Source organism: Tetrahymena thermophila (assembly GCF_000189635.1).
Source record: "Tetrahymena thermophila SB210 genomic scaffold scf_8254716, whole genome shotgun sequence".
Classification (NCBI taxonomy): Eukaryota; Ciliophora; class Oligohymenophorea; order Hymenostomatida; family Tetrahymenidae; genus Tetrahymena; species Tetrahymena thermophila.
In genome coordinates, this window is record NW_002476481.1 from 226,176 (window position 1) to 251,456 (window position 25,281).

Sequence of the window (25,281 nt, forward strand, 5' to 3'; positions counted from 1 at the left end):
TATGACCACTTTCTTTTAATTCTTTGTTAATTTCAAGTTTTATTTAAAAAACGTCATCCATTAATTACTAAGAAAATAAATAGATTAATAATTAAAAAGATTTTTATATATTTTAATAATAATTTTTAAGACATAAAAATAATATTCTATTTAAATTATAGATAAGAATGTCATTTTTGTACTTATATCTGTTTGTAATGTAGTTAGTATCATTATTGCTTAGATTGTCTATCAAATCATACATTTATTAATCAAAATGGGTAAAAATTTGATTTTTTTTTTCATTAGAAATACATCTTTTTTTTAAAAGCTAATGCTTAGATACATGCGATACTTCAAATGGTTATTTTCAACTACCATTTTTATATAAACCAAATACACCTCCATAACCTTAATAACCTTAATAGCGAAAAGGAACTTAATGTTTACAATGCCATTAAAGCTGTAAGACTTGCTTTGGAATAAATTAAAATAATTGTTTATCCTGTCAAGATTCCTTTTATCTTTACCAAGATAAGTAATATTGATTCAAAAATAAAATTTAGATGAAAAGTTATTTATTTCTAACAATTAAAGTACATGTTTGAGTACTTGCGATACTTAAAATGGCTATTATATTTACAACGGTTAGTGTTTACCATGCGATTCTACATGTAAAACCTGTAATGGTTCAATTTGTTTATCCTGCCAACATTCGCTTTATCTTTATTAAAATGGGTAAATAAATTTTGTTTCTAAGTTATTTTTATGAAAAATTCTTTACATTATACAATCTAAAGTACATGTTTAAGTACTTGCGATACCAATAATGGTTATTTCACTCAAGATAGTTAGTGTCTTCCATGTCATTCTTCCTGCCAGACTTGTAATGGCTAATCTAACTAAAACTGTTTGTCTTGTTAAAATTCCTTATATCTTTATTAAAATAAGTAAAATGAATAATTAGTATATATTTAAATGATAATTAATTTTAAATATTTCATAGAACATGTTTAAGTACTTGTGATACCTAAAATGGATATTACATTGATGGTACCTAATGTTTATCTTGTGATCCTACCTGTTAGACATGCACTGGTTAATCTAGCTAAAATTGTTTAACTTGCAAATCATCCTTTCAACTTCAAAATAGGTAAAAAATAAATATATTTGTTTGTTTGTTTGTTTCTCAACATTTTTAAATGAAAAATTTATAAAACTATTCAATAAAAATAGTTTGTGCTTGATTATTTGCGATACTTAAAATGGTTATTATGTTTAAGGAAATTCATGTCTTCCATGCAATTCTACCTGTAAAACTTGTAATGGGTCATCTAATCAAAATTGCTTGTCTTGTAAGCCTTCCTTCTATCTTTATCAAGATAAGTAATTAAAATTGCTAATAATTTATGTTCATCAAACATTTAATTTAACTATATTTTTAATACCTGTTTAAGTTATTATGATACTTAAAACATATTTATTTAAATTATTTAAAAAGAATTTAGTAAAATGAGGCTGGTTCTTGCTAGTCTTGTGATTAATCATGTCTTAAATGTTAAGGTCCTTCAAATAAAGATTGTATAACTTGCAAAAAAAATTATATTTTATTGCCAACTCTCAGAAAGTGTGCTTTGTGTGAAGAAGGATATTTCTTCAATCAAAGCAGTTGTGATTAGTGTGATTAAACATGTTTGACATGCACGGGTAAGAATAAATAAGATTGTATAGATTGTAGACAAGGTTTGATTTTAAGCAGTGTATCAAAAACTTGCGAGAAAAGTAGCTAAGTATAAAATGAGTAAGAGAGAATAAAATATAGCTAAGATACAGGTTGCTATGACTAAAAATAGTAGTAAGTTGTAAGTACTTGCTTAGATTAAATTGAAAATAGTTAATCAAATACTAAAATTCTTGACACATTATTTATCGTAAATCTATCTCTTATTGCAGTTTCATCTATTTTCACACCTTTAGGTTCAAGTCTGGGTTGGATTTTTATTCAAAATTAATAGCTTTTGGGTAATTACATATTTGCTTATAAGCTGGTTCCACTAAGGATGAATCAACTTGAAATGAAATCAAGCTACGCTCATCACTTTTTTACAATTATTAGCAATATTGTTATTGTTAAAACTAATAATGAAGCAATACTATTTTAACTTAAATAATTTAACACTCTCTTTACAATCAACGATTTTTGGAGTAGTTTTTTAAATAACTGTTTTGTAGCCTTAATTGTTTTTGGATTTTGCTTTGGAATTCTTATTATTTTTATATGTCTCAATTTAAGACAAATTTAAGACTAGACTAATAGTAGAGTAAAAAAAATATATTTTTATATCAAGTGGAATATGTTTGTTAACATTTACAGGCTCATCTCAAGCTTTTTGATTTTTAACACAATATTTATTTTTTTCTGGAAAAAAGATTTTAGTATGTCAGACTTGATTGGCATATTGTTATTTTCTATCTTCTATTTAATCTTGTAATTATATTGGAATGCAATAATTGGATGCAAATACTAATCTATACCTTACAAGGATATTGCTTAATTTAGCAACTTAGTATAAAATATTGAGATTTCTAATACTTCTTAAAGAATATTTTGGTTGCTATTTGAATGGAAAAAAGTAATAATTTCAGTCATATAAGCCATATTTATCTTTGATTAAGAGAAGCTTTAGATAAGTTGCTGGATACATATAGGATTAAATTCATTTTTTATAATTTACATTTTCATATAAAACCCTTTTATAGAGAGAACAGCGAATTCAATTATTATAGTATAAGAGTTTATATATCTTACAGCAATTGTATTTCTTGGAGTCATCTTTACTTAAGATAGACAAATAAATTCGTACAATATTCCAGAATTAAATTTAAATATGCGAAATGGTAATATTTATTTAATTTTTTAGAATTAGAAAGATAAATGTTTTATATTAAAACATAAAATCTTTTTAAAGAAATGATCTTAAGAATAATTAGATGTTTATTAATTTCTTAATATTTATTTACTTAAATAGCGTATAGAATTGCAATGTATTTAAATCTAGGATTATCAATATGTGTACTAGCTTTTATTTTAATTCAAAAAGTTTGGAACTACTTTAAAATGATTAGAAAAATAAATAGTATTAATAAAAATTAAATAACTACAGGCAATGTGAATATGGTTGAGTAAATGACTGATTCTAATATAGAAAAACTATTTGAAATGCTAAACTAACCAAAAAAGAAAAATTAATTAAACTAGTGAAACCAAAATTGACACTAATTTGTTTAAAATATTTTTATCTTTTTATGTAATATTTCATATTTATTTGTTATAAATGAAATCAAATCACAAATAAATATTCAGTAATTATTTTTGCTTACCCTACTATTTTCTAGAAAATTTCTAACTTTAAGCAGCTTAAATTTTAAGTTTAAATCATTTTTAATGATATTTTTAAATAATTTATAAGCTTTAATTCTGAATGATTATTTATGATAGCTTATATATTTAATTTATTTTAATAATGAAATCAAGTGTAAAAAAATGTTTAAGTTTGTAGATTTAATAATACTAAATGATAAAATTTCTCAGTTTAATTAGAGTAATTCTTCTTAAATATAATTTTGACATTTCATAACCTAGATCATAAATAAATGTAAATTTTATTCTTTCAAGATTCTAATAAGTAATAATTAATCAGATTTAATAGATTTAATTTGTGATTGGATAATTTCAAATATGAAAAGATTTATATTTATAATTAAAATTCTTTCATTAATTAATTAAATTAGAGTTGTGTAAAATTGATATAGTGGAAAGATTAATTAATCATTAGACAGACGAATTAAAAAAAGAAAAGTAAATTTAATTTCTACTTACAGTATTTTCTGACCACAAAGTGTTTTTTATTATTTTTAAATCTTTTATTTTTTCGCTTGTTATTTTTAAAACAACGAATCGATTATTTATTAAATAAAAAATACGTTAGTGTCTGTAAAGTTTAAATCTATAAATATATTAAAATAAATGAGTGTATTTAGATAATAAAATAATATTTAAAATAAATGTATAAAATTTTTCATCTAAATAAAGTTGTATTATTATAATAAATAAAGATTAAATCTTTTCTATATCTTTTAATACATTCAATAGACCTTTTCTTTGACTAAAATGATGAAGATTTATTTATTGTGAATTAAATATGATTAAAATAAATTAATTTTATCATATTTAAATCTTGTTAAAGTAATTCTATTATTTGGTTTAGCCTTTATTTTTATATTTCCATAAAATTATTTTTTAGCTAAAACTTATTATTTATTTTTTATTTCTTATTTTATACAAGATATTTTTATGAAATAAAATCAAAAATTATCTTAATAGATTTATGTGCTAAAATAATTACTACTATTATTTTTTGTAGATATTATTTTTATAAATGCAGTTAATTTAAACATTAAGCAATCGAATTGTATTTTTTTTAATTTTTAAGACTGTAAGTTAAGCAAATAAATAAATAGACAAATTAAATTAGAACCTTAATTAAAAATTGTATGGTGAATTAAGTGTACAATTTAATAAATAAGTCTGAAATAATTATTTGATTATCCACATACAATTAGTTATTTATTAATTTGAGAATACATATATTTTACTTCAATATAATTAATACATTATGAATAAAAGAAAAAAGTAAATATTATTATACTTTTTTAACAAAAAAATACAAAATTTAATAAAAAATATCTTGACTCAAAAGTAGATTCTCATAAGTATAAAATGGATTTGAAATTATTTATCCTGATTTTCATGTGGAAAGTAATATTTGCATAAAAAACGGATACAGATTTGAAATAAAAGGTAAATAATAAATAATTTTGATTTACAGCTAAAACATCTTAAGCAGCGAAAGAATTTTTAAGTTATACTTTTAAAATGCTTCTTTAAATTTTATCCATATTTTAAACTTCAAAGACAAATAATAGTACAAATTAGCTATAAAATGAAAGCCAATAAAATTTTGTAAGCTATGCAATAAATGTTTCAAAACATCTTGTTTTAAAATCATATTTTTGGTATATAAATAAATAACTAACTAATAAGACTAATACATACATGTATTTACTCTACTATTTGATATTTTTTTAAATGTTAAAGTTTTTCCAAATTTTCTTTTCACCTGTTGAACGTTTGACTCAAATATTTTAGTCTAAAAAATAAATCGAATTTATATTTTAAAGAATATTAGTTTTATAATAATTATTGATAATAAAAAATCATAAAAATAAAATTCACTATATTTTTAATAAATTATCAAATAGATCAAAATTTATCAAGAGACTGAAGAAGTACTAATATAATCTTCATATCCTTCTCTAAGAGCTTCAAGAAATCTACAAAATAATCAATATTTTATTAGTTAAAATTAATGTACTTATATTATTGGATAGTAATCATGTTGCACTAATTTGTTATAAGCAGGAGGAGCGTATATAAATATTAATTAATTTCTTTATCATAAAACATTAAAATGTTTTTTATTACTTATAACTCTAAAATGGCCTACTTCTAAATATTTTTATTCATCACGATATCATAATATTGAATAAAAATAATTTTGTTAATTAATTTTCTAACAAAATTAAAAATTAATTTCTTAATCTAGATCAAAGTGTGAGTGCATTCACTAGTTTGAAATTTCAAAAAATTAATATAGAATATTATTTTTTAAATCTTTAAACATAAATAAATAAATCAGGTTGAAAAATCATTAAAAAAGGAAAAATAGTATTGATTATTTTAATTAAATTTTTATTACCACTTTCTTTTAATTTTTTGTTAATTTCAAGTTTTATTTAAAAAACTTCATCCATTATTTACTTAGAAAATAAATAGATTAATAATTAAAAAGATTATAATATTATTTAAAACATTTATTTAATCATTTTTAATACATAAAATTATATTTTACTTAAATAATTAATAGTTTAAATTGTTCAAATTGTTAAACCTGTTTGTAATGTTAAAATAAATATTATTGCTTAGATTGTGTTTTAAGGTCATAATTTATTAATGAAAATGGGTAAAAATTTAATTTTTTTTTTCATTAGAAATACATTTTTTTTAAAGCTATTGCTTAGGTGTATGCGATGCTAAAAATGGTTATTATACGCTAAACTTTTAATATAAAAAAACTTCCTCACCTAATTTATCTTATGGAAATTAATGTTTAAAATGCCATTAAAGCTGTAAGACTTGCAATGGAAATTCAGAAAATAATTGTTTAACATGTCAAGATTCCCTTTAACTTTAGCAAAATAAGTAATATTGATTTATAGAAAAAGTTAAGATGAAAAATTCTTTATTTCAAACAATTAAAGTACATGTATCTGTGATACTTAAAACGGCTATTATAGTCAAAACGGTTCATGTTTAAAATGCAATTCTACATGTAAAACCTGTAATGATGGTTCAACTTGTTTATCCTGTCAACCTTCGCTTTATCTTTATTAAAATGGGTAAATAAAATTTGTTTCTAAGTTATTTTTATGAAAAATTTTTTATATTAACCAATCTAAAGTACATGTTTAAGTACATGCGATATCAATAACGGTTATTTCACTCAAGATAGTTAGTGTCTTCCATGTCATACTTCCTGTCTAACTTGTAATGGGCCATCTAATCAAAATTGTTTGTCCTGTAAGCTATCCTCCTATCTTTATCAAGATAAGTAAATAAAATTGCCAATAATTTATGTTTATCAAACATTTATTAATTTTAATATATTATTACTACCTGTTTAAGTTATTGCGATATTTAAAACGTTTTTATTTAAATTATTTAAAAAGAATTTAGTAAAATGAGGCTGGTTCTTGTTTATCTTGTGATTAATCATGTCTTAAATGTTAAGGTCCTTCAAATAAAGATTGTATAGCTTGCACAAAAAATTATATTTTATTAACAACTCTTAGAAAGTGTGCTTTATGTGAAGAAGGATATTTCTTCAATCAAAGCAGTTGCGATTAGTGTGATCAAACATGTTTGACATGTACAGGTAAGAATAAATAAGATTGTATAGACTGTAGACCAGGTTTAATTTTAAGCAGTGTGTCAAAAACTTGCGTGGAAAGTAGTTAAGTATAAAATGAATAAAAGAAAATAAAATAAAGCTAAGAAACAGGTTGCTATGACTAAAAATAGTAGTAAGTTGTAAGTACTTGCTTAGATTAAAATGAAAATAGTTAATCAAATACTAAAATTCTTGAAACCTTATTTATAGTAAATCTATCTCTTATTGCAGTTTCATCCATTTTCGCACCTTTAGGATCAAGTCTAGGTTGGATTTTTATTCAAAATTAATAACTTTTGGGTAATTACATATTTGCTTATAAGCTGGTACCACTATGGATGAATCAACTAGAAATGAAATCAAGCTACGCTCACCACTTTTTTACAATGATTAGCAATATTGTTATTGTTAAAACTAATAATGAAGCAATACTATTTTAATTTAAATAATTTGACACTCTCTTTACAATCAACGATTTTTGGAATAGTTTTTTAAATAACTGTTTTGTTGCCTTAATTGTTTTTGGGTTTTGCTTAGGAATTCTTATTATCTTTTTCTGTTTAAATTTAAGAGAAATCTAAGAAGACTAAAATAATAGCTTAATAAAAAAAATATATCTTTATATCAAGTGGAATATGTTTGTTAACATTTACAGGCTCATATCAAGCTTTCTGATTTTTAATTTAGTATTTATTTTTTTCTGGAAAAAAGATTTTGGCATGTCAGACTTGATCAGCATATTAGTATTTTCTATCTTCTATTTGATTTTATATTTATATTGGAATACAATAATTGGATGTAAATACTAATCTATACCTTACAAGGATATTGCTTAATTTAGCAACTTAGTATAAAATATTGAGATTTCTAATACTTCTTAAAGAATATTTTGGTTGCTATTTGAATGGAAAAAAGTAATAATTACAGTCATATAAGCGATATTTATCTTTGATTAAGAGAAGCTTTAGATAAGTTGCTGGATACATATAGGATTAAATTCATTATTTATAATTTACATTTTCATATAAAACCCTTTTATAGAGAGAACAGCGAATTCAATTATTATAGTGTAAGAACTTATATATCTTACAGCAATTGTGTTTCTTGGAGTTATCTTTAGTTAAGATATTGAGATTAATCCATACAATATATCTGAATTAAATTCAAATATGCGAAATGGTAATATTTTGTTTAATTTTTTACAAACAGCTAAATATTTATAAAAAACAAAACATAAAATATTTTAAAAAAGAAATCTACTCATAAATAATTTGATGTTTATTTTAATATCTTTTTAATTAAATAGCATATAGAATTGCAATGTATGTATATCTAGGATTATCTATTATTGTACTAGCATTTATTTTAATGCAAAAGGTTTGGAACTACTTTAAAATACTAAGAAAAACTAATGATATGAATAAAAGTTAAACCACCACTGGCAACATGAATATGGTTGAGTAAATGACTGATTCTAACATAGAAAAATTATTTGAAATGCTAAACTAATCAAAAAGCAAGAATCAATTTCACTGGAAAAACCAAAATTGAAATAATTTATTTTACATATTTTATATTTAAATGTAATATGAATAAGGAAAGTCAATTCAAAAATAAATAATAAGTAATTATTTATATTATAACCCTCATATTTTTCCATTCATTTTGAAAATTATAAGACCCCCTTTTTTCCAAATTAGGGGAGGGGGGAGTCTTATTATACAGCAGTAAGATTTGCTTACAAAAAATATAGGTTAGCAACTCTCTCCACTAATAAATTAAGAATAAAGCACAATTTAAGTGTATATATAGTACATACATATATTATTATATTTGATATTTCTTTTTACTAATAAAGTTAAATTATAATTTTTTATTGATATCTACTTGACTAATTTTTAATAAAAATATACATTGATTTACAATTTATAAAAGAGAATATCAAAAATAAAGAAAACAAAGTTTAAATATATTTAGTAAATCCAAATATTTTATTGTGTAATATTAGATTTTCTTTTAATTAAAGTGTTTTTTATTACTTTAAATTGTAATCTTCCTGACCTTATTTTAATTTAATATAATTAAAATTTACCTGAATTTAAAAGAAAATTTTTTGATCACAGGAATTACTTTTTCAAAAAAGGAAAACTAAGCTGTAGCATTTGATGAATTATTATTATTATTTTTTTAATATAAAAATATATTCAAAACCTGTAATTAGTTTATCATTTTATTTAAAGAAAATATAGATTTTAAAAAAGTATTTATAATATTTATTTATAATCTTATAATTTGAATAATCTATTTATTTATGTATTTTTTTTATTCTTCTTTTGTTAAAATTTTTTATTTATATGGCTTTAATCAGATTTTACTTATGTAAGAATATTTATTCTAAGTAATTAATTTCATCTTAATTTTTATTTATGAAATTGATTAATGTTTATTTGAATAAATAGTGTAAACAAGTCCTATCCTAATCTTTGTAAAGTAAATAAAAGATGGATATTTTTACTTAATTAATAAAAGGTTTCTATTTAAGCTTAAAATTCTACTAAAGTATTGTAAAATTTGCTAATTTAAATATGGCATGTTTAAGATTATAATATATATCTTCGTTTTTATTTAAAATAGAATAAAATATAAACTGGTATAAACTTTAATGAGAACGAAGGAAGGAAGCAATTAATAAATTAATTTACACTTCAGGATGGTAAAATCGAACAAGGTGAAATAATTAACAAATAAATATTAATTTGATCTACTTCTTATAATCACAAAAAAACTAGATAGCCTTTTAAATTATTAGAGCAGATATTTACAATAAAATAAAACCTTTATATAAATTTAATTAATAAAAATGACAAAATGCTTTGATGACTTCAAAAAAAGAATTTTTCAGAATTAAAATTCAATCTTAAACTAAAGTTAATCATTAACCATAAAATTAATTTCGTATTTTTGCTTAACATTAATTAATTTACACAAGCTTTTTTACTAGAAGATGTTATACAAAATTAACAAAGGAACTCTTCATGATAAATGAAATATTATTTGAGTAATTATTTGTAAAGTCTATTTTTAAAGTAATTTATTTAATATATAAATGAAATTTGAATATTATTTTTTTTAATTTATTTCTGCTTTATTTAATTGTAAAAACTAGAGTAAAAAATAAATAAATACAATATAGTTCGACTCTTAAAAAAGAGCAAAAAAACTAACTAGAAAAATTTACATATATTAATTACATACAATATATCTCTTACTATAAAGTGAGAAGGCACATAATTAAAAAATACAATATAAATATTAAATATCAATTTTAAAATCAAAAAGTAAGAAAAGTATTCATTATTAATCTGATAGAGATCCACAACAAATAACAATTGATACAAATATTTGAGTTGAAAAGAAGTATTTTAGAAGAAGAAAAAATGGTTCTAAAAGCTATCATCATTGTATTCTTATTTAACATACTATAAATCTCAAGTACATAATAATAATTCCAATAGCAGGTAATGAATATAGTATTTTTAATAAAATAGTTATCTTTATTATAATTTTATATAAATAAAAAAATTTAATTATTACATTCTTCATTTATCTAAATACTAACTATCCTCATTAATAAAGTCTCAATTTATTTTAAAAATTATTATTTATGTATTCTAACTAAAAAAAATATTTTTAATTTTATATTAAAAAATAAGTGATTATAAACTGATAAATTGTATTAATATTTTAATTAATTATTATTTTATTATTTATTTTATATTTAATTATAACTATTTTATTGTTAAAATATTTTTATTTATTTATTATTAATTATTATTTAATTAATCATACAGATTCCAGCATTTAAAAGAACACAAATATTTGAGAATATAACAAATAAAAGAATTCTTTAATTTTATCAAAATTGTGCTGTTATAAATCTTCCAAATAAAACTTGTGATAAATGCAATAATAATTTCTATTTAACAAATACAAAGTAAACAATAAAATAATATAAATAATATAAATAAATACTTATTAAATATTTAAGCATTAATATTAACATTAGATTAAAAAATAAGCAGTTTAAATTTTTTTATAAATTAATTATTTAACAAATTACCAAAGAGGCTTAAATTTATTCTAATTTTATAATCTTTTAACTTCATTTTAATTATAAATCTATCTTATAACAAACATAATCAAGAAATAATTATACACTAAATCCATCTAAAAATTAATTTATTTTTATTAAAATATAATTAAATGCAATAATATTTTTCTAAATTATTTACCTTAATTTTTTCATTTCAAATAAATTTCTGATAAAAATAATATTTTATCTAATATCTATTTTAACTAAAATTTTTTAATTAATAGTTTATGTTAAGAGTGTGATTAATAATGCATTAATTGCAGTGTAGGCCCTAATTAAAATTGTTCATCTTGTAATACAAGTTACCTTTACCCAGATAAGTAACATAAATAAATCTTTACGATGAATTTCAACTTTAGTTTATAAAATAGGACTTGTGGTTCATGCAATTAACCAGGGTATTATTAAATTTATGGAAACTGTATGCCATGTACCATAAATTGTAAAAAGTGTAATTAAGCTAGGTGTTTAGAGTGTTTTCCTAATTTCTTCCTTTATCAAAATGGGTAATGTTAACAGTAAAATATAAAATTTCATAATATTTTTTTAATTAAAATAGATAATGTGGGTTATGTACAGAAAATGGAGTATACTATGATACAAATTAAAATGCTTGCTTATAATGTGACTAAAGTTGCACAACTTGTAATGGTAATTTACCTAATAACTGTTTGTCTTGTTACCCCAACTTTAACCTTTAAAACAACAAGTAAAATTTTTTTAATATAACAAATCATTAAAATAAAAAAAATAAATAGTACTTGTAAATGTGATGAAAGTAATGGATATTTTATTCAAGGTGTCGATTGTTTAAAATGCGATTAAAGTTGCAAGACTTGTAGTGGTAGTTTACCTAATAACTGTTTGTCTTGTTACCCCAACTTTGATCTTTAACATGATGGGTAAAATTATTTTAAATAAGCTAAACATTTAAATTTTAAAAAAATAGAACTTGCCTTAGCTGTGATATAAACAATGGATATTTTATTCTGGGCTCCAAATGTTTAAAATGTGATTAAAGTTGCAAGACTTGTAATGGTAATTTACCTAATAACTGTTTGTCTTGTTACCCCAACTTTAGTCATTAATAGGATGGGTAAAATTATTTTAAATTTCTAAATCATTTAAATTTAAAAATAAAATAGAACTTGTTACTGTGATATAAGCAAAGGATATTTTATTTAAGATATCTATTGTTTAAAATGTGATTAAAGTTGCTAGACTTGTAATGGAAGTACTAGCACAAGCTGCATAACTTGCAATCCTGGTTTGTATCTATATGAAAATAAGTAAATTTTCATCAGATTCAAAATATATTAACAAAATTTATGATTTTTCTTAAAATTTAAAGTAATTTTTGAAAATTATTTTTTTTTAATTAGTTCATGTCAATCTTGCAATAAACAAATGGGGTATTACATTTAAGGATAAAGTTGTATAAAATGTGATTAAAATTGCTTAACTTGCGATGAAAACCCTAAAAAATGTTTAAGTTGTCCTCTTAATTAATACCTGCAAAAAGATAAGTAAAATTGTTGATTTACTTTTCAAAATATTTTTACAAAATTAATTTATGATTTTTCTTAAAATTTAAAGTAATTTTTGAAAATTATTATTTTTTAATTAGTTCATGCCAATCTTGCAATAAACAAATGGGGTATTACATTTAAGGATAAAGTTGTATAAAATGTGATTAAAATTGCTTAACTTGCGATGAAAACCCTAAAAAATGTTTAAGTTGTCCTCTTAATTAATACCTGCAAAAAGATAAGTAAAATTGTTGATTTTCTAAAAAATTATATTAAATTTTTTTATAATCATAGTACTTGTACAGCTACTTGTGATACAAGCAAAGGGTTTTTTATTTAAGATAATAAATGTTTAACGTGTGATGCAAGTTGTTTAACATGTTCTGGTAGTTCAATTTAAGAATGCCTAACTTGTGGTCCAAACTAATTTCTTTAAATTTAGTAAGATAAAACTCTATTTTTTATTTTTAATCCTTAGTTAACAACATCATATATTTGATTTTAAAGATTCAATTCAATTGCAATTTATGAAAAGAAATATTATTTTCTATTATTTTTAGATTAATTAAATTATTTTCTTAAAAGAAATTAGATAAGTACAGGTGGTTCTTGTTAACCTTGTGATAAATCATGTGCTAAATGCAAAGGTCCCTCAAATAAAGACTGTTTAGCTTGCTCAAAAAACTATATTTTATTACCTAGTATTGGTAAATGTGCTCTATGTGAAGAGGGTTATTTTTTCAATTAAAATAACTGTGAATAATGTAATGAAATGTGTACCACTTGCTTTGGTAAAAATTAAAATGAATGCATAGATTGCAGAGGAGGTTTGACCCTAAGCAGCATCACAAAGACTTGTTAATCAAGTTCTTAAATTGAAAATGAAAATAATTTATTAGAATATAGTAAAATAGTTGGTTGCTACAATTAAACAGATCAATAAGTAGTCAGTTCTTGCTTAGATTAAATTGAAAGAAGTAAATCCTCAACTTAGAATCTGGATACTTTGGCTGTCATTAATTTATCTCTTATTGTGGCTTCCTCTGTTTTCACTCCAATAGGTTCAAGCTTAGGTTGGATTTTTATACAAAATTAATAGCTTTTGGGTAATTATATATTTGCTTATAAGCTTGGAACATTATGGATGAATTAACTCGAAATGAAAATGAGTTACGCTCATCATCTATTTACCTTTATTCCAAATATCTTTACTCTACAAGCTAAAAAAGAAGAAAAACTCTTTTAGTTTAATCAATTTAGCACTCTATTCTCTATTAATGATTTCTCGAATAGCTATTTAAATAACTGTATCAATGCTTTGTTAGTATTTGGTTTTTGCTTTTTTATGCTTTTTATTTTTTTCTGTCTAAATATTAGATAAAAGTAAGATTAAAATAGCAAAATTTAAAAGATATATTTCTATATTAAGTGGAATTTATTTGTTAATATTTTCAGAATCATTTCTAGCTTTTTGATTTTTAATGCTGTGTTTATTTTCTTTTGGAAAAAAGAATTCAATGGTTCAGACTTGATTAGTATAATTGTTATTTTAATCTTTTACATAGCTTTATAATTATTTTGGAATATAAAAATTGGATGCAAATACTATTCTATAACCTATAATGATATTGCTTAGTTTTAGAACTTAGTTTAAGATATTGAAATTTCTTCATGCTCATAGAGAGTGTTTTGGCTATTGTTTGAGTGGAAAAAAGTAATTATTTCAGCATTATAAGCAATATTTATCTTTGATTAGGATAAACTTTAGTTTTGCTTCTGGATACACATAGGATTAAATTTTATATTTATACTTTACATTATAAATATAAAACCTTTTATATAAAACCTTACTAACTCAATAATAGCTTTATAAGAATTTCTATATTTGATTATAATCACTTTTATTAGTATTATAATATCTTAAGAATATTCAATTAATTCTTATGATATCTCTGAGTTAAATATAAATCTGAGAAAAGGTAAATTTTGAAATATTTTTTTATTAATTTAAATCAAGAAAAATAAAATTTTTAAAGTAATATATATATATATATTATTATTTGAATGAATAATATAAAAATAATTTTGTTTAATTAATAGCTTATAGATTTGCAATGTATGCATATATCGGAGTATCAATTAGCGTACAAGCATTTATTTTACTATAAAAAGCTTGGAACTACATTTAAATGATTAAATAAATTTAAAATTCAAAGAGAAATGGAAACTCAACTTCTACATGTAATATAGTTGAATAAATAACTGATTCTAACTTAGATAAACTTTTTGAAATGTTAGATTAATCTAAAAGTAATGGTAAATTAGGATGGAAAAATCATGTTTGATTATCATTTGTTTATTAGTTAAATTTTAAATTATTATTTTATTTTATATATTTTATAATAAATAATTAGAGTTCTTAATCTAAAAAAGATAGTTAGTCTTAAAATTTTTAAAAATCTTTGTTTTTAAATATTGTTTAAAAAGTAAAAAACTTAATCAATAATTTCATTATAATATATTCTGTGTTATTACAAATATGATTGTCAAAAAGAAGTTTATCTCATAAATTGATTTTATTTGTATTTTTGAATTATTACTATTTCATCTCAGTTGTATGCTAAATTGCATTAAGCTTTTTAAAAGTAAAAAAATAAGATAAAGATCATTCTTAAACATTTTATTGTATATTGATATATACTTGAGTGTATTTCTTTTTATTAAAAATATAAAACTAAATTTTACTTTGATTGAAGCAAATCAATCATTATTTGCAAAATTTGCTTGTAATTGTGTTTTTATAAAAGAATATTTATTTTCAATAGAAAAATACTAAATATTATTATATTTTATTTATTTATTAGGCTTGTGTGTTTGTGTGTGGGTGATTAATAAATTAATAATTTTCTTAAATTGTAAACTAACTAACTAAAATTAGTTTTTTTTTCTTCAGAAAATTTAAAATAATTTTAAAAAAATATTCTAACAAAGATGAATAAAATATGTCATTTAAGTTAATTTTTTTTTCTTTTAAAAATGAATATCTGATATCCAAAAATAAATTTTTCAAAAAGACTTTATCACTTAATTTGTTAGATTGGTTATTTTAAAACAAATATTAACAAATTATTTTTGTTTTAAGATTAAATTCTATTGAAGAAATTAAAAAGTCATGAAAAATAAGTATTAAAGATTATTTTTTATTAATTTTCATAATAAGTCATATTTTATTTGTAAATTTTGATAATCTTTTATTTTTAAAAAATATTGCAAATCCAGGTATAGAAACTCCACTAACTGGATACCTGTGATTTTATTAAAAGCAAAAGCCTTTTAATTTTTTATGTAATAAAAATTTTTGTTTTAAGGGCAAATATTTTTTTTTTGTGGAACACTTTTGCTGTTAGAAGTGTTCACAATTTTTATCGATATATTTAAATAATTTTTAAACTAACAAAAATAATAAATAAAATTTAAATTATGATAACTTATATAGTTAATATTATTAAGTATTTTGCATAATTGCAATTCATTCTCACTAATATAATAAATTAATAAAATTGGGTTTTTATGATAAAATTTCTTGGTTTGATGAAAGTATTTCTTCTTAAAAATAATTTATAAGCTAAATCAATCAATAAATGTAAATTTTTTTACTTATGTAAATATAATAAGAAATAATAAATAAGATTTAATTTTATATATAATTTAAATTGATTCATTAATAATATATTAGAGGAGTGAAAAGATTAATTAATTAATTAATTTTAAGACTTTTAAAAGAAAGAAAAGTAAGATTAAATCCAAATTAATTGCATTATTTTCTTAATTTTTCCTTCAATTTAAACCATATTTCTCCTAAGTGCAATGATATGAAAGCATGTTGGTGTGTATACAGTTTAAAGGTACAAATAGATTAAAATATATCAGCGCAATTAAATCATAAAATAATATTAAAAAAATGTATAAACTTTTTATTTAAATAAAGTTATATTATTATTAGTAAATAGTAGATCTTATATCTTTCTTTTAATTAATAAAATTGATCTTTCTTTTATATGTAAGTAAAGTAATTTTTAAATAAATAAAATTTATTTCTTGTGAATTTAAATATCATTAAACTAGTTCTAATATTATTTAAATTTATTATTTTATTTAGTATTTATTTTATTGGTAAAATTCTTTAAATTAGTTATTTGCTTTTATTTATTCAAATATTTTAAACAAAAATAAAATTTTATTTGATTTTAAGTTCAAAAACTCCTCTCAATAATGTAATTAATTTTCTTCATAATATTTTAAATTATCTTACATACCTCTTATGAATTTAATAATAGCTTATATTACTTTAACTACAAACTATTTTGCCTAAAGTAATAGATCACTTATTATTAATGAAAATATTATAGGTAAATAAATAATTATAACATCGAGCAACTTATTGACATTTACCATACATACATACATAGATATATACTATCTATCATAAAAATAAATTTTATCTTTTTACTGATGAAATAAATGAAATTTTGAGCTTATTTTATTTATGGGGATCATAATTAAAGGTAAATATGATAATTTAATTTAAATACTAGAATGCTGAATATCTAAATTTATAGATAGAATTAATTGTAAGTTAAAAAATAAATTAACCAAATTAAAACAATGATTAATAATTAGATAGTGGATTAAGTGTTAAATTTACAAAATAAGACTAAAAATAATTGTTTGATTTTTGACATACATTAATTCGAGCATATATATTTTTATTTCAATATAGTGAATAAATACACTACAAATAAAGGAAAAGAGTAAAAATTATTATGCTTTCTTTATTAACAAAAAATACAAAATTTAATAAAAAATATCTTGCCTTAGAAATACATACATCCTCGCTAAAAATAAGAAGAAATGTTTTTATAATAAAATGTATCAGTTCGATTATTGTAGTCGTTCTTAAATATAATTGATATCTCATAACCTAAATTAATATAAATGTAATTTTTTTATTTGTAAGATTCTAAAAAGAAATAATTAATCATATTTAATTTGTATTTAGATAATTTGAAATACGAGAAGATTTATAATTCGAATTCTTTCATTAAACAATTAAATTAGAGTTGTATGAATATGTATAATTTATATAGTGATAAGATTGATTAAAATATATTATTTCTTATTTTATAAAATATCTTTAGATCAATAAAAATCTAAAAGCATCTTAATAGATATTTGTATGTTTATGTGCTAAAATAATTTTCGCTATTTATTTATTATGAGCAGATATTATGTTTATTAATGAATCTATCTTTTAAATATTAAATTGCTTAATTTTATTTTTGAATGTATTGAATTGTAAGTTAAAAAAATAAATCAAATTAGAACCTTAATTAAAAATTGGTTCAATGATTAAGTGTAATATTTAACAAACAAGTCTAAAAATAATTCTTTGATTTTAAATGTAATCTTGTTTCTAATTCTTGATTTTTGACATACATTTATTTGTTAATTCGAGAATATTTTTATTTTATTTCAATATAAATATTGCATTTCGAATGAAGGAAAAAAGTAAAAATCATTATGCTTTCTTAATAAAAAAATAATAAATTTGATAAAAAATAGCTTGCCTCAAAAACAAATTCTCATAAGTATCAAATGGATTTGAAATTGTTTCTTCTGATGTTCATGTGTAAAGTAATATTTGCATAAAAAATGGATACAGGCTCGAAATAAAATGTAAATAATAATTTTTTGATCTATAACTAAAACATTCTTAAGCAGATAAAGAATTTTAAAGTTTAACTTGACAAAATGCTTTAAATTTTATCTATATTTTAAGCTTCAAAAATAAATAATTGCATAAATTAGCGAAGAAGTTAAATTCAATAACATTTTTTAAGCTATTCAACTACTCTTACAATAAATCTTGTTTTAAATTCATTTTTTGGTAATGCAATAAATAAATAAATAACTAATAAGATGAATATTATTATTAACTCAACTATTTGAAATTAAAAAAAAATTTTAATATTTTTTCCAAATTTTCCTTTTGACTTGTTGAACTGAACGTTGACTCAAATATTGTTAGATAATAAATCGAATTAATTCTAGAAAAAATATTAATTTTAATAATAATGATTTTTATTGATAACAGAGGAATATTTTTTAAAAAAATTATTAAATAGATAAAAAATTATCAAGGGACTTAAGAAGTACTAATTTAGTATTCAAATCCTTATCTAAGAGCTTTAAGAAATCTCATCGATTAAAATTCAAATAATTTGATAACTTGCAATTAAACTTAGTAACCAAATTTACCATGTTGTAATAACATGATAAAATCAGCAGCTATGTATAAAATTCTTTATTCATTCATTTTTCACTAAATTGAGTTTTTTAGTTAAATTTTTATGTCGACTTTCGATTATTTCTTTGTTGATAATAGTTTTATTTAAAAAATTTTATCTATAAATTAATTACTAAGAAAATATATTAATTTATAAAAAATATTTTTATGTTATTTAAAATATTTTTTTAATCATTTTTAATATTTAAAATTATAATCTATATAAATAATAGGCCAGATTGTACCAAATGCTAGAAAGCCTGTTTGAATTGTGGTTTTCAACAAAATTATTGTTTAGATTGCGCAGTTAAATAATTTTTTTATGCAAATGGGTATAAATTTATTTATTTATTTATTTAGCTATTTTTCTCATGAGAAATACATTTTTTATAATAGCACTTGCTTTGATACATGTGAAATTTCAAATGGTTATTATAAAGAAGAATTTACATATACAATAAAACCTTGGAATTTTTATGGAAATTAATGTTTAGAATGCCATTAAAGCTGTAAGTCTTGCAATGGAATATAAATATATAATTGTTTATCTTGTCGAGATTCCCTTTATCTTTACCAAAATAAGTAATATTGATTTATACATAAAATTTAGATGAAAAATTCTTTATTTAAAACAAAAAAAGAACATGTTTAAGTACTTGCGATACATAAAACGGCTATTATATTCAAAACAGTTCATGTTTACCATGCGATTCTACATGTAAAACATGTAATGGTTCAATTTGTTTATCCTGCTAGCCTACGTTATATCTTTATTAAAACGGGTAAATAAAAATTTGTTTCTAAGTTATTTTTATGGAAAATTCTCAATACTAAACAATAATAGTACATGTTTGAGTAATTGTGATACCTAAAATGGTTATTATATTCAAGATAGTTCATGCTTTGCATGTCATTCTACATGTCAGACCTGTAATGGTTAATCTAGCTAAAATTGTTTATCTTGTCAAAACTCATTCTATCTTTATTAAAATAAGTAAAACAAACAAACTAACACTTCAAATATCTTTATAAAAAAATACTAATTTTAAATCTAAAATAGAACATGTTAAAGTACTTGTGAAACCTAAAATGGCTATTATATTGAACGGAACTAATGTTTATCTTGTCATCCTACTTGTTAGACATGTAATGGTTAATCTAGCTAAAATTGTTTAACATGCAAACCCTCCCTTTTTCTTTTTCAAAATAGGTAAAAATAAATAAATGTGTTTAAAATTATTTTTAATCGAAATATTTATAAAATCATACAAAAATTAGTAAATGCTTAAGTACTTGCGATACCTTAAGCGGTTATTATATTTAAGAAAATTCATAAATATCTTAATTTTATTTGAAAATTTCTTTATACTAAAATATAAATAGTACGTGTTCTACTACTTGTGATACTCAAAATGGTTATTATATTCAAGGAAGTAAATGTTTAAATACTTGTGATACCTAAAATGGCTTTTTTATTCAAGGAAATTTATGTCTGTAATGCGATTCTGGTTGCTAGACATGTAATGAGTATTAAAATTGCTTGTCCTGTAAACCTTCCTTCTACCTTTATCAAAATAAGTAAATAATTTGTGAATAATTTATGTTTATCAAAAATTTGTTAATTTGATTATACTTAGTACCTGCTTAAGTTATTGCGATACTTAAAATGGTTATTACTAATCTGAAAATTCATGTTTAGCATGTGATTCAACTTGTTAGATTTGTGATGGAGACTCTAAATCAAATTGCATAACTTGTAAGCAGCAGCTATATCTTTATCAAGACAAGTAAAATAAATTTATAAATGAATTAAATTTATTTGGAAAATAATTTATACTAAATCTAAATAGAACATGTTTAAGTCATTGTGAGACATAAAACGGATACTATTTACAAGAAAACTAATGTCTAAGATGCGATTCTAGTTGTTAGACTTGCTATGGAAGTTCTAATTAAAATTGTTTGTCATGTTAGTAGCCTCTCTATCTTTAATCTGATAAGTACGATTTAGAAAAATTAAAGAAGTAATAATTATTTTTTAAAAACCTATTTAGCACATGTAGAATATGTGATACAAAAAATGGATATTATATTTCTGAAGGAAAATGTTTATAGTGTAATAATAGCTGTTTGACATGCAACGGCGGTTCTTCTAAAGATTGCTTATCATGCTAAAGTGGCAAATTTCTTGATATAATTAAGTAAAATTTAATTATTTTTATTTTTGGGTTAAATACATAAGATTATCAAATTGATAAATTGAATAAATTAATATTTATTTAAATTATTTAAAAAGAATTTAGAAAAATGAGGCTGGTTCTTGCTTTTCTTGTGATTAATCATGTCTTAAATGTTAAGGTCCTTCAAATAAAGATTGTATAACTTGCCTAAAAAGTTATATTTTATTACCAACTCTTGGAAAGTGTGCTTTGTGTGAAGAAGGATATTTTTTCAATCAAAGCAGTTGTGATTAGTGTGATCAAACATGTTTGACATGCACTGGTAAGAATAAATAAGATTGTATAGATTGTAGACCAGGTTTGACTTTTAGCAATATATCAAAAACTTGCTAGGAAAGTAGCTAAGTATAGTATGAGTAAAATTAACTTAAATTAAACCAAGAAATAGGTTGCTATGACTAAAAATAATAGTAAGTTGTAAGTACTTGCTTAGATTAATTTTAAAATAGTTAATCAAATACTAAAATTCTTGACACATTATTTATCGTAAATCTATCTCTTATTGTAACTTCATCCATTTTCACGCCTTTAGGGTCAAGTCTGGGTTGGATTTTTATTCAAAATTAATAGCTTTTGGGTAATTACATATTTGCTTATAAGCTTGTACCCCTGTGGATGAATCAACTTGAAATGAAATCAAGCTACGCTCACCATTTTTTCACAATGATTAGCAATATCAATATTGTCAAAACTTATAATGAAGCAAAACTGTTTGAATTTAAATAATTTAACACTCTCTTTACAATCAACGATTTTTGGAATAGTTTTTTAAATAATTGTTTTGTAGCCTTAATTGTTTTTGGGCTTTGCTTAGGAAATCTTATTATCTTTTTCTGTCTAAATTTAAGATAAATTTAAGACTAAAATAATAGTAGAGTAAAAAAAATATATTTTTATATCAAGTGGAATATGTTTGTTAACATTTACAGGCTCATCTCAAGCTTTTTGATTTTTAATACAGTATTTATTTTTTTCTAGAAAAAAGATTTTGGTATGTCAGACTTGATCGGCATATTAGTGTTTTCTATCTTCTATTTAATCATGTAATTATATTGGAATACAATAATTGGATGCAAATACTAATCTATACCTTACAAGGATATTACTTCATTTAACAACTTAGTATAAAATATTGAGATTTCTTATACTTCTTAAAGAATATTTTGGTTGCTATTTGAATGGAAAAAAGTAATAATTTCAGTCATATAAGCCATATTTATCTTTGATTAAGAGAAGCTTTAGATAAGTTGCTGGATACATATAGGATTAAATTCATTTTTTATAATTTACATTTTCATATAAAACCCTTTTATAGAGAGAACAGCGAATTCAATTATTATAGTATAAGAGCTTATATATCTTATAGCAATTGTATTTCTTGGAGTCATCTTTACTTAAGAAAGTCAGATAAATTCGTACAATATTCCAGAATTAAATTTAAATATGCGAAATGGTAATATTTATTTAATTTTTTAGAATTAGCAAGATAAATAATTTATATTAAAACATAAAATCTTTTTAAAGAAAGGATCTTAAGAATAATTAGATGTTTATTAATTTCTTAATATTTTTTTACTTAAATAGCGTATAGAATTGCAATGTATGTAAATCTAGGGTTATCAATATGCGTACTAGCTTTTATTTTAATGTAAAAGGTGTGGAACTACTTTAAAATGATTAGAAAAACAAATAGTATTAATAAAAATTAAACAACTACAGGCAATTTGAATATGGTTGAGTAAATGACTGATTCTAATATAGAAAAACTATTTGAAATGCTAAACTAATCAAAAAAGAAAAATTAATTAAACTAGTGAAACCAAAATTGACACTAATTTGTTTAAAATATTTTTATCTTTTTATGTAATATTTCATATTTATTTATTATTAAGAAAATCAAATCACAAATAAATATTCAGTAATTATTTTTGCTTGTCCTACTATTTTCTAGAAAATTTCTAAATTTAAGCAGCTTAAATTTTTAGTTTAACTCATTTTAGAAAATTTCCAAAAAAAGGTAGTCTGAAATAATTATTTGATTTTCCACATACATTTATTTATTTATTAATTTGAGAATACATATATTTTACTTCAATATAATCAATAAATTAAGAAGAAAGGAAAAAAGTAAATATTATTATACTTTCTTAACAAAAAAATACAAAATTTAATAAAAAATATCTTGACTCAAAAATAGATTCCAATAAGTATAAAATGGATTTGAAATTATTTATCCTGATCATCATGTGGAAAGCAATATTTGCATAAAAAATGGATACAGATTTGAAATAAAAGGTAAATAATAAATAATTTTGATCTACAGATAAAACATCTTAAGTAGCGAAAGAATTTTTAAATTATACTTTAAAAATAATTCTTTAAATTCTATCCATATTTTAAAATTCAAAGACAAATAATAGTAAAAATTAGCTAAGCAATGAAAGCCAATAAAATTTTTTAAGCTATTCAATAAATCTTTCAAAACATCTTGTTTTAAATTCATATTTTTGGTATAAATAAATAACTAACTAACAAATAAGATGAATACATACATATATTTACTCTATTATTTGATATTTTTTTTTAAGTGTTAAAGTTTTTCTAAATTTTCTTTTTCAGTCTGTTTAACGTTTGACTAAAACATTATGGACTAAAAAATAAGTCGAATTAATAGTTTAAAGAATATTAGTTTTATAATAATTATTGATAATAAAAAATCATAAAATAAAATTCATTACATTTTTAATAAATTTTCTAATAGATCAAAATTTATCAAGAGACTGAATAAGTACTAATATAATCTTCATATCCTTCTCTAAGAGATTCAAGAAATCTACAAAATAATCAAAATGTTCTTGGTTAAGGTTAATGTACTTATAGTATTGGATAGTAATCATGTTGCACTAATTTGTCATTAGCAGGAGGAGAGTATAAAAATATTAATTAATTTCTTTATCATAAAACATTAAAATGTTTTTTTTACTTATAACTCTAAAATGGCCTACTTGTAAATATTTTTATTCATCACGATATCATAATATTGAATTTAAGTTATTTTGTTAATTAATTTTCTAACAAAATTAAAAATTAATTTCTTAATCTAAATTAAAGTGTGCTTGCATTCACTAGTTTGAAATTTCAAAAAATTAATATAGAATATTATTTTTTTAAATCTTTAAACATAAATATATAAATCAGGTTTAAAAATAATTAAAAAAGGAAAAATAGTATTGATTATTTTAATTCAATTTTTATTACCTTTTTCTTTTAATTCTTTGTTAATTTTAAGTTTTATTTAAAAAACTTCATCGATTAATTACTTAGAAAATAAATAGATTAATAATTAAAAAGATTATAATATTATTTAAAACATTTATTTAATCATTTTTAATACATAAAATTATATTTTACTTAAATAATTAATAGTTTAAATTGTTCAAATTGTTAAACCTGTTTGTAATGTAAAAATAAATATTATTGCTTAGATTGTGTTTTAATGTCATAATTTATTAATGAAAATGGGTAAAAATTTAATTTTTTTTTCATTAGAAATACATTTTTTTTAAAGTAATTGCTTAGGTGTATGCGATGCTGCAAATGGTTATTTTACACTATAATTTTAATTTAAAAAAAATTCACATTATATTTATAATGGAAATGAATGTTTAAAATGCCATTAAAGCTGTAAGACTTGCAATGGAAATTTAGAAAATAATTGTTTAACATGTCAAGGTTCCCTTTAACTTTAGCAAAATAAGTAATATTGATTTATAGAAAAAGTTAAGATGAAAAAATCTTTATTTCAAACAATTAAAGTACATGTATTTGTGATACTTAAAACGGCTATTATAGTCAAAACGGTTCATGTTTAAAATGCGATTCTACATGTAAAACCTGTAATGGTAGTTCAACTTGTTTATCCTGTCAACCTTCGCTTTATCTTTATTAAAATGGGTAAATAAAA

The 25,281-nt window shown here is 20.9% G+C and overlaps 7 protein-coding genes across 7 annotated transcripts; all 7 read left to right on the plus strand. All coding sequences in view use genetic code 6, as the record gives it.

Moving 5' to 3' along the window:
• Positions 1 to 339: 339 nt before the first annotated feature.
• Positions 340 to 549, plus strand: TTHERM_00099870 (hypothetical protein; the record flags this gene model as incomplete). Its single annotated transcript, XM_001012135.1, has 1 exon — positions 340 to 549. One exon carries the CDS (start codon positions 340 to 342, stop codon positions 547 to 549), a length of 210 nt encoding a protein of 69 aa, XP_001012135.1.
• A 56-nt stretch (positions 550 to 605) lies between these two features.
• On the plus strand, positions 606 to 3,241 carry TTHERM_00099880 (transmembrane protein, putative; the record flags this gene model as incomplete). Its single annotated transcript, XM_001012136.3, has 9 exons — positions 606 to 717; positions 780 to 929; positions 986 to 1,132; positions 1,263 to 1,365; positions 1,481 to 2,300; positions 2,523 to 2,612; positions 2,773 to 2,877; positions 3,009 to 3,024; positions 3,144 to 3,241. 9 exons carry the CDS (start codon positions 606 to 608, stop codon positions 3,239 to 3,241), a joined length of 1,641 nt encoding a protein of 546 aa, XP_001012136.3.
• Positions 3,242 to 4,759: 1,518 nt separating this feature from the next.
• TTHERM_000099889 (zinc finger, LSD1 subclass family protein, putative) lies at positions 4,760 to 6,311 on the plus strand (the record flags this gene model as incomplete). Its single annotated transcript, XM_012796605.1, has 4 exons — positions 4,760 to 4,840; positions 5,302 to 5,468; positions 5,967 to 6,062; positions 6,110 to 6,311. 4 exons carry the CDS (start codon positions 4,760 to 4,762, stop codon positions 6,309 to 6,311), a joined length of 546 nt encoding a protein of 181 aa, XP_012652059.1.
• A 338-nt stretch (positions 6,312 to 6,649) lies between these two features.
• On the plus strand, positions 6,650 to 8,600 carry TTHERM_00099890 (transmembrane protein, putative; the record flags this gene model as incomplete). The annotated part of the gene is made up of 2 exons (XM_001012137.3): positions 6,650 to 8,228; positions 8,356 to 8,600. The coding sequence occupies 2 exons, from the start codon at positions 6,650 to 6,652 to the stop codon at positions 8,598 to 8,600; spliced, it is 1,824 nt and encodes a 607-aa protein (XP_001012137.3).
• Positions 8,601 to 11,614: 3,014 nt separating this feature from the next.
• Positions 11,615 to 14,012, plus strand: TTHERM_00099910 (transmembrane protein, putative; the record flags this gene model as incomplete). Its single annotated transcript, XM_001012139.2, has 10 exons — positions 11,615 to 11,708; positions 11,762 to 11,911; positions 11,961 to 12,104; positions 12,152 to 12,298; positions 12,348 to 12,491; positions 12,585 to 12,728; positions 12,830 to 12,973; positions 13,026 to 13,172; positions 13,292 to 13,804; positions 13,861 to 14,012. The coding sequence occupies 10 exons, from the start codon at positions 11,615 to 11,617 to the stop codon at positions 14,010 to 14,012; spliced, it is 1,779 nt and encodes a 592-aa protein (XP_001012139.2).
• An 833-nt stretch (positions 14,013 to 14,845) lies between these two features.
• On the plus strand, positions 14,846 to 15,076 carry TTHERM_000099919 (hypothetical protein; the record flags this gene model as incomplete). The annotated part of the gene is made up of 1 exon (XM_012796606.1): positions 14,846 to 15,076. The coding sequence occupies one exon, from the start codon at positions 14,846 to 14,848 to the stop codon at positions 15,074 to 15,076; it is 231 nt and encodes a 76-aa protein (XP_012652060.1).
• A 4,874-nt stretch (positions 15,077 to 19,950) lies between these two features.
• TTHERM_00099920 (transmembrane protein, putative) lies at positions 19,951 to 23,134 on the plus strand (the record flags this gene model as incomplete). The annotated part of the gene is made up of 10 exons (XM_001012140.3): positions 19,951 to 20,071; positions 20,138 to 20,366; positions 20,461 to 20,655; positions 20,715 to 20,864; positions 20,928 to 21,077; positions 21,132 to 21,278; positions 21,374 to 22,193; positions 22,296 to 22,505; positions 22,666 to 22,770; positions 22,973 to 23,134. The coding sequence occupies 10 exons, from the start codon at positions 19,951 to 19,953 to the stop codon at positions 23,132 to 23,134; spliced, it is 2,289 nt and encodes a 762-aa protein (XP_001012140.3).
• Between the last annotated feature and the right edge of the window lie 2,147 nt (positions 23,135 to 25,281).